General features: G+C 35.9%; 1 protein-coding gene across 1 annotated transcript in view; it reads left to right on the top strand.

Moving 5' to 3' along the window:
- The first annotated feature begins 4,599 nt into the window (after positions 1-4,599).
- The window catches only part of LOC107663135 (kunitz-type protease inhibitor 1-like), an 18,915-nt gene continuing 13,355 nt past the window's right edge, over positions 4,600-10,159 (top strand). Inside the window, exons 1-4 of the mRNA XM_016453294.1 lie at positions 4,600-4,829; positions 6,131-6,580; positions 6,672-6,695; positions 8,800-8,957. Of these exons, the coding sequence (XP_016308780.1) occupies positions 6,187-6,580; positions 6,672-6,695; positions 8,800-8,957 (576 nt within the window). The 5' untranslated portion in view covers positions 4,600-4,829; positions 6,131-6,186. The remainder of the gene's footprint in view (positions 4,830-6,130; positions 6,581-6,671; positions 6,696-8,799; positions 8,958-10,159) is intronic.

Raw genomic sequence — 10,159 nt, forward strand, 5'->3', positions numbered from 1 at the left:
GTAAGGCTGATGGTGCACAGAGAGAAACACTTGCTATCAATTGATGTGCTTACAGGTTACTCACAATATTTCCAGGATATTACAATGATTAAATGATTAATATCAACAGTGCTGGGTAGATTACTTACAAAATGTACTCCACTACTGATTCCAAATTACATGACAAAAATTGTAGTTAGTAACGTAATCCATTACTTTACACATTTTAGTTAAGAAAACGGGCAAATAGAATGTAATAGTGTACTTGAATGTGTTTATTTTCTTTTGGGATCCATTTAAACTCATCAATAAGCTCATGTAAGACTTCTTTTTATCTAGTGTCTATATCAGGCTCAAGTATGACAGAAGCGCGGTCATCTGTGTCTACCAGCGCAGATTATCTATATGTTCACCGGTCAGAAACCCTCCAAACATGCAGTAGAAATCAACCATGTCTTTTATAGCTGCCATTATCAGGAGTGTGAGTGATAAGGCCTGAAACTAAATGGGCGCACCTTAATAAATGATGGATGAGGAGACGCAGCAATGCAACAGACCGGAGTGCTTTGGACAGAACAAAACTTGATATGCGAGAAACATGTTTATGGTGCCCACAGTGCATCAAGCATTGCTTCAAGTTGTCCAAACAGAATTCTGTGGTGTATTCCCATGCCAAAGTGTAAAGTAGGCTGGACAAAAGGCGTGCATCGGCTATTACAAAGATCCGATTTCGATAAAAACAATGGCTGTCTCTTTTCCCTTTTGTTTTGTCAAGACATATCAGTCAAGTGCAGCTCTGCTGCTTCTCCTGCCGATGTGCTGTCTGTTACAAACTCTAAATTATTGAGCAACGTGGCAGCTCATCTTTCACAGCCAACAAATTCATTCATCCGAGCCAAGACTCAGAAATTGGGCCAGCCGATGATACAGGGCATGCATTCCCTAGAAACACTGTGCTTTTTAAGAAAAATAATAGATTTTCTGAAGAAAATATGGTGTTTGTCCATGCAAAGCTCACCAACACACACAAGGGTGTGGTGAATGGTTGCCAGGGCGTTGCTCTGTGGTTGTTAAGGTGTTGTGAATGGTTGCTAGGGTGTTGCTATGCAGTTGCATACAGAATGTGTTTTACGGGTTAATAGTGTGTTGCCATGCAGTTGCTATGAAGTTGTGGATGGTTGCCAGGGTGTTGCTATGAAGGTGAATATACGTTCTGTGGGTTAGTGTGTTGCCATGCAGTTGCTACGGTGTTGTGGATGGTTGCCATGGCATTGGTATGCAGTTGCTAGGGTGTTGTGGATGGTTGGCAGGGTGTTGCTATGCAGTTGCATATACATTCTGTGGGTTAGTGTGTTGCCATGCAGTTGCTAGGGTGTTGTGAATGGTTGCCAGAGCATTGCCCTGCGGTTGTTAAGGTGTTGTTAATGGTTGCCAGGGCGTTGCCATGCAGATGCTATGGTGTTGTGGATGGTTGCCAGGGCATTGCTACGCAGCTGCATACAGTATGTGTTCTACAGGTTAATAGTGTGCTGCCATACAGTTGCTAGGATGTTGTAGATGGTTGCCAGGGAGTTGCTATGCAAATACATACAGTATGTGTGCTGCAGGTTAATAGAGTGTTTCCCTGCAGTTGCTAGGGTGTTGTGGATGGTTGCCAGGGCGTTGCTATTCAGTTGCGTCTGTGTTCTGCAGGTTAATATTGTGTTGCCATGCAGTTGCTAGGGTGTTGTGGATGGTTGCCAGGCCGTTGCTATTCAGTTGCGTCTGTGTTCTGCAGGTTAATATTGTGTTGCCATGCAGTTGCTAGGGTGTTGTGGATGGTTGCCAGGCCGTTGCTATTCAGTTGCGTCTGTGTTCTGCAGGTTAATATTGTGTTGCCATGCAGTTGCTAGGGTGTTGCAGATGGTTGTCAAGGCGTTGCTATGCCATTGAATATGTGTTTTGCAGGTTAATAGTGTGTTGCCATGCAGTTGCTAGGATGTTGTGGATGGTTGCCAGGGTGTTGCTATTCAGTTGCATATGTGTTTTCAAGATAGATAGATCATTTATTTGTCCTCTGAGAGGAAATTAATTTTCAAATTTGCAGGTTAATAGTGTGTTGCCATGCAATTACTAGAGTCTTGTGGATGGTTGCCAGGGTGTTGTTATGCAGTTGCATGTGTATTATGAGTGGTTAATAGTGTGTTGCTATGCAGTTGCTAGGGTGTTCTGGATGGTTGCTTACTGGCCCAAATGAATGAGTCTATTTAATATTCCGCTCTCTAGATTTGCCTCGAGTCCCTTCTTAATGTGCTCATAAGAGTCAGTCAGTGATGTAAATGCATGATCAGCCTCACCACAGTGAGTTTCAGTGCTTACATAAGAACATTCACTGAGACTGAGGCTGATCTGCTGTGTGTGAATGTGAGTGTATCTCTTTGTCTCTGTATGGCATTGCTCCAGGATGAGTCAGCTAGTGTTGGCTGTGTTATCAAAGCTCAACATTGTTGTCTTTAACACTCCCACAGACTGCTGATGATGGTATTCAGGAGCTTTAGATGTCACTGCCATCTAGTGTCTGTAGCGAAAAACTGTAGGTCTTTAACATTTTTATGCATTTGGCATATATATATATATATATATATATATATATGCATGTATGCATCAAAATAAACACAGTAAAATCTTGTCTGGACTGCAAAATGATGTTGTGCTTTTCAAACTACACTGAAACACTTACAGTGAGTTTTAGTGACAGAAAGAAAATGTCAATGGAAACATCTCACTTCCTGCATCAAAAAACAGAATTGAGGTTTTGACAAATGAAACTGGACATTTATGAATGACACTTTGTAGAAACAAAGTGCGACAGAAAGCAACAGACACCTACAACAACCACAAACCGGTCAGATGTTTAGGTGGGTTTTCACAGTGGTGTCCCTGGAATGTTTGTTATATACAAATGTAATTTTTGTTCTACATTTATGTTGATACTGACTGGCCATTTTGTCTAGCTGATTGCTATTGTGTATCACACTGAGCTTTTTAGATATCCATATTAACAGTTGTCTGGGAAAAGTCAATAATGTTATACACAGAAAAATAATATGCTGATTTGCATGCAGTGTTGGCGGTAACGCATTACAAGTAACGTTAGTTACATAATCAGATTACTTTCTTCAAGCAACTAGTAATTCATTACTTTTTAATTTACAAGAAAATATCTGAGTTACTTTTTCAAATAAGTAATGGCAGCTACTTTCTTTCCCATCTATAGACTGACAGCTCTCCTGTCCTCATGTCAGGCCAGATGAGAAATAGTAATGCAAAAGCAACGTCATGCATTACTTTACATAAAAAGTAACTAACTAATGCAATTAGTTTCTTTTTTAGGGAGTAACACAATATTGTAATGCATTAACTTTTACCAACACTGTTTGCATGTATAGAGTACATTTATATTTGTAGCAATGAGTACCAGAAAATTCACATTTGCACGTTCATTTTTTACCTGCAAAGAAGTCAACATTTGCCCATTTTGCAGAAGCTTCTGCGCATTAGAAGTTTAAGAATTTTTAATAAGTATTTAAAGGCAGAGGCGGACAAAGTACTCAGCTCCATTACTTGAGTGAACGTACAGATACCGCCAGTCAAATATTACTCCATAACAAGTAAAAGTTGTAAAGACAGATTTTTACTTAAGTAAAAGTACAGAAGTAATTGCTTTTAAAAGTACTTAAGTACCAAAAGTAAATTTCCTTTTTTGTGTCAATGCACTGTTTTATTATTGTTGTACGTAATAATTGCAATACTTCTGAAGCAACTTACAATACAGTACATCTACTGAATACACTGACTAGCTTGTAGTATCTTTGGAATAAAGAGCTTTTAGAATGTTAAAAACCTATGGGGAAAAAAAACAAAACATAAATAAATAAATAAATATATATATATATATATATATATATATATAAATAAATAAATATTACAATACTCAAGTAAATGTACTTAGTTACTGTCCGCCTCTGTTTAAAGGACACACATCATTTGAAATAATACATCAGTGATTAGAATATTATATAGCCTAGTATATGGTGTATTTCATTTAAACTGAAAGAAATTACCCAACACATCCACAAATGTTTTTGAGTTGATTTGGCTTTAAACTTGATTCTTCAACACCAGCGTTGGGGTTTTGATGAAACTGGACATGAATACGACTTTGAAAAGTGCTTTTTGAGGTTTGTGGGGAATGATGCATCTGATGAAGGAAGTGAAACGTTTCCATCCGCTTTGACACAGACACTTGATAACGAAGTGAAACACATTTAATAAATTAACCTTTTTTTTTAAACAATAATATCGATAAGCATTTTTGTTATTGCATATCAAAACAACTCCATCCCACAAAATGCAGACAATAACAACCATTTGATACAAAAACTGTATATTTCATCATATTTACTGGCTCTTTACACAAGTAGCTAACAGACATCATGTGTCTGCGGTAAGTCATGTCCTGTCTAAGACAGTGTGGTGCTGTCAGACTCAGACAACAGACTTTAGAAACCGGACAAAAAAAGCCTCATAAGAATGAATGACAGACAGAAAAATATTTCCCCACGCATGTGAATGAATGCAGTGTAGCGCGAGGGGGCGGAGTCTGGCTCAGGTGCGTGACGTCAGCACTTCCTGCTCGCGCAGGTATCTCGGTATCGGACACACCTGAAGCTCCGGATCTGACTGCCGCAGTTTTACTCAGAATCGACGACGCATTTCCATCGAAACTGCTTTAAACGACGGTTTATGTCTGGCTAATGAGGAATTACACCGTTCTGGAGGAGACGAGCACTTGTAGAGCTGTTTAATCGGTAAGAAGATGAAATGTTTCAGCGCAAAACCAAACATCTGCTGCGTTTTTCTCCGGCGGCCTTGTAATGTTTATGTTTATTTATGAGTAAAGCAGAAATGTTCGGTAGAAAACTTTCGATTTTGTGTCACAGAAGATTGGCGAGTGTTTGAACGACATAGCCTATAATGCGCATTACATTATTTCACTGAAGTTGCTTAAAGTTTCCCTTCGTTTTATTCTTGACCTTTTTAGGGGAGAAAATGACTTTATTGGTCGAGACACTCTTGTGTAAAGATTGTGTAAAGTTTACTAAACTGACTTTGAAGTGAGCGTTTTTTCTTGTATATATGATAACTTATTATGACTTATTATAGTAGATAATACATGTATTAAAGTCTAATACTATAAATTAATAAGCTAGTGTAATCTTCTCACGTTGATTTTGAGTCATATGGGTCGATTTAAGGTTATCATCTGGATAACAGTGGCCCAGTTGACCTGGATTCACCATATGTTTGTAAAAATAAAGACTTTTCAGCAGAGAAGTTGTTATTTTCCAGAGGAGAAAGACTCCTTATTAGTTCCTTTTGGAATTAGTAATTATTTCGACCATAAATATTTATAATTTAATGTGTTTTTGACTTAATCATTATAAAGGGATTTTTCTTGGGGGTTTGTTATTTTGATTTGGGCATTCTTTCAGCTATATTATATTATATAAATATTAATTGGAAATTGTATTTTATTCAAATGTTCTCTTTCTATTCAGATTGGCCTTTTATCCTTTATAAAGGGATTTTACTTTAAACTCTGTTGACTTTTTTATGATTGTTTATGGATTTGGTCGTTTTACCACCAGCTATATATAAAATATTATTTGAACGTTTTTTAATGACTCCTTTATATATTAATTCTGGATTTAATATGTAGCAGACTGTTTTATAAATATTATTTGGAAGTTTTAATGTTTTCGCTTACTTTTCAAATGGGTCTTAAATCATTGTTAAAGGGATTTTGATCTTTAGATAAATACTTTTTTAAAAATTCTTTATAGATTCATAAAGAACATATACATAAAAAAACATAAATATAGCTAGTAGAATGACTAAATCCATATAAGTATTATTTGTTCGTTTTTATTTTTATCTTTTAAATCTCTTTTCAGGCTCATTTTGAATCATCTATAATGGACTTTTCTGGAGGTTTTGTTCTTTGGAGAATGACTCCTTTTCGAGTCTTTGTGTGTTTATGTGATTCATCCTATCAGCTTTATATACGTTTTATTTGTAGGTTGTAATGTTTAAAGTCTTCTCTTTTCAGATTGGTCTTGAATCATTTATACAGGGATTTTACTGGAGGTTTTGTTCATTCGGAGAATGACTCCGGCTCGGCTCTGGTTCTTCTGGACCGCGGTGGTTTTGCATGTGGCTCCATCAGAGGCTCAGGATGAAGGGAAATGCATGGATAAGTTCAGTCTTGGCAAAGAGGATTTTGTGTTGGACGTAGATGAATCTGTGAAGGAAGGGGCCACGTTCCTGAGTTCTCCTCAAGTGTCTCGGCCTGAAGACTGTGTTCTGGCCTGCTGTAATGATCCAAACTGTAATCTGGCTCTGATTGAACATGGAGAAAATCCCAAAAGCATCAGCTCGTGCTTCATCTTCAACTGTCTGTACAAACAGAAGAAAGTCTGTCGCTTTGTGAGGAAGAATGGCTTCAGCAACTACGTTCTGATATCTGTTTTTAAAGATTACCTTGAGCAAAAAAATTCAGGTAAGCGGAAATTGTGTTTCTGGAGATGTTAAAAGACATTACTTTTTTCTATATATTGTTGACAGCTGTGTTTTGAAATCTATTTTTTAAGATTACGTTGTGCAACAGGTGCAAGGTAAGGGAAATGATCTTAAATGTGTCTAGAAGTCTGTTGTAGATGTCTTTTTTTTTTACAGTTCAGTAATAAATGAGTATATTCAGGTGTTTTATATGCAGTGTTTTCAGATTTGTCTTAAACCTGTTGAGGAGATACTCCTGGAAATACTCATGCATGTCCAGACCTGCTGAAATCTTCAGAAGTGTTCGGTTGTAGTAACCAGGGGCGTAGAAATAATTTGAGCAGATGGAGACAGTTAGACCTTAACCTTGACAGGTTTATTGTTATGGTTAACTAAAATCATAAAAAAACATAGAAATATAAAAAATGAAATATAATGCATTAAATTTTTATTTCATGGACTAAAATAGCTAAAACTAAAATAAAAAATGAATAAAAACTATTTATAAATATTAAAAAAGACTAATAAAAATGGAAAAAAACCACAACAAAATTAGTAAAAATTTAACTAAAATTCAAATAAAATGGAAACGATAAAACCAATTCAAAATATTAATAAAATGGCAAATACTTCTAAAAATACTTCTTATAATAGCATTTATTAATCTTAGTTAATGTCAATTTCAGCATTTCTCAATACATTTTTAAAATCAAAAGTAGTTTCTTTTAAAGGTGACATTGGAGGCCCATTTCACACAAGTTGTCATGTTGCTTTAGGGTATTTCTGAAATGTCTGTAACATCATCATGCCAGGATCGCTTCATTGGTCAAACGCGCTTTGCAATCTGTTTGCAAAAAAGGGTGGGAAGAGGGCGGACTCCATATTTTGCTCTGAGGCGGTCATGTTCAAATAAATAACTAGTTACATCAAAACCGGCACCAAAGTGAAACATTTTTAAACTCTGATATTAACAAACTGGCTGAATGTTTTCTTTTCAGCCTTTCTGAGCTGGCAGACACAGCAGAAACCTAACTAAATGCAAAAAAAGCTACAAAATTGAAAATTTCATCTGATGTCACTTTTAATATTTTTTAATGGATCTGAGCTGATATGAACTAACAACGAACAATTGTATTTTTATTAACAAAAATCAATAAAGATGAATAAACATTGTAACAAAAGTAATGCTCATTGTTATTTGATGCATTAACTAATTGGACCTTATTGTAAAGTGTTACCATAAAAATTCTAATAGAATCTCACTGATACTAAAATAATAAGTGCAGTTTTTTGCAGTGACTGGCAAGACATATTAAATATTACTTATTTAATACAAACTATAGAGCCAGTAGCATTTAGTTTACGTCACAACCATCTGATTGACAAACAAAAGAATACCCTCTGGAGTTCAAGATCGATAGTTTTCCTGTTTTTATGGAAGAGAAAGGCTGTAAATTAAATGCACGTATCTTATAAATGTTTATTTTGTCATGGTTTTGGAGTACAGTAGCAAATAGACATGGACTAAAATTCACAAATTCAGATTTCATGGAGTCTTAGGACTTTGAAAAGTAAAGATTATCCATGAGCTGAATGCAAGAACATGTAAATGTTGCTGTTGTGTTTCTGCACCCCTGATATCAACCGTGTAGAATCTCATCATTTAGTGTCAGTATCTTTTAGCCTCAAACTTTAATTTCCTCTGCATGTTTTAAAGGGGTCATATGAAGCGATTTCAATTTTTTCTTTCTCTTTGGAGTGTTACAAGCTCTTGGTGCATAAAGAAGATCTGTAAAGTTGCAAAGACTAAAGTCTCAAATCCAAAGAGATATTCTTTATAAAAGTTCAGAGCCAGCCACGCCTACCTAAAACAACTCGTTCTAACACGCCCCCACATGTCTACGTCACTATGTGGGAAGATTTGCATAACGCCGCCCAAATGTCACGCAAAGTTTTTTGAACCTTAAACCGCATAAACACATTTCATTACACCAAATACACAAAATAATGTTCTTTTTAGCAACATCATATGACCCCTTTAATAGTTCTTCTAACTCACCCTATCTACTGATCTTCAGTATACAAGATCCATCTTGCAGTGTTCTCTCATAAGCTCTGGCTTGCTTACTCGCTATCATTCTTGGCATCTTGTGCAATTCCCACCGTTATTGTTTCATATTGCATAATGTTTCATCGCTGCAGTGTTTTGATTTCTTGCAGATGTGGAGGACAAACATCCAGTCGCAGTGACCGGGCAGGACAGAGTCGTTCAGCCCAAAGAAGATGTGGTTCTGAACGGCATTGAGAGCAAAGACGATAAAAAGATTGTAAAATATGAGTGGGAAAAGGTGTCTGGAGACCCATCAGCAGTTATGACGGTGGGCTCAGGTTCATTATTAGAATAAGAATTTCTGAAAAAACAAATTGTGCCTATGTATGACTGTTAAACTACCCTTTTAATTCCCTTTTTTTATTTATTTGAAGCCTTTATGTATGATGCTTTATAAAGGTATTCATAATGTATATTATAATGCATGATATCTTTTCATAAATAATTGTAAAAAAAAAAGTATAAAATAATAGTAATAAATATATTCAAAGTTAATGTGCATTTTACAGATTCCTTGCTACATGCATATGAATAATAATCTTTTTATATGAATTATGATGTGTAACTACGAAGCATTATAATATATTATAACTGTTATAATTATTCATGAGATCATACAATGTATTATAAGGCATAATTAATGCATTAAAATACTTTAATAATGCATTACATAGAAAGGCTTCAAGTAAAGCATTACCGATATTGGTTAAGATTTTGGGGGGGGTTTTTTCATGCTTTTTTTTTTAAATGAATTATACTTTCTAAAGGTGTAACAAAGAATAGATAAGTATTTTAATATAATGAATGCATTACAAATAGGGCTGGAGATTTAACGGGTTAATTAGATTCATTTTTAACGCATGTAACACACTTGCAGAGTGTCCTACGTGGGTCATCTGACATTTCATACAGCTGATTTATGACAAATATGATGCAGGGCAACAAACTCACTGCGTGATGGAGCCTAGAGAATGTAGTTAGAATGTCCCTAAAATTCAAGATTTGGGGCAAAAATGCCCCCGTTTGAGTTTCTGACTCATATTTACATCATATAGTTAAGCAATATCACACGAGCAATAAGTGCAATATCACACGAGTGCAAATGTGATACGGATCTTATACAACAGTTCAGTAAATAAGAAGTTAATAGTGTGTTATTTTAGACGCAATATGCGACTATCTGTTTTGCTCAATTTTGCCAACGAAAATATATGCAACACAGCTGCATTTCATTTCTTAATCCACGTTTTGAACGAATTGGGTGAAGCATTAGGCGCGTTGGATTTGAAGCGGCGCTGCACAGATCGATCGGTGTATGACATTAAAGTACCGCGAGAGCAATTCAAAAGCATAAGGATTCGTCTGCTTTCTGTAGCTCTCGCGGTACTTTGATAATCGTGACGTGACATGTGGCCAAGTATGGTTACCCATACTAGGAATTAGTGCTCTGCATTTATCCCATCCTAAGTG

Source organism: Sinocyclocheilus anshuiensis, unplaced genomic scaffold, assembly GCF_001515605.1.
Source record: "Sinocyclocheilus anshuiensis isolate Anshui unplaced genomic scaffold, SAMN03320099.WGS_v1.1 scaffold767, whole genome shotgun sequence".
In the NCBI taxonomy this organism is placed as follows: domain Eukaryota; kingdom Metazoa; phylum Chordata; class Actinopteri; order Cypriniformes; family Cyprinidae; genus Sinocyclocheilus; species Sinocyclocheilus anshuiensis.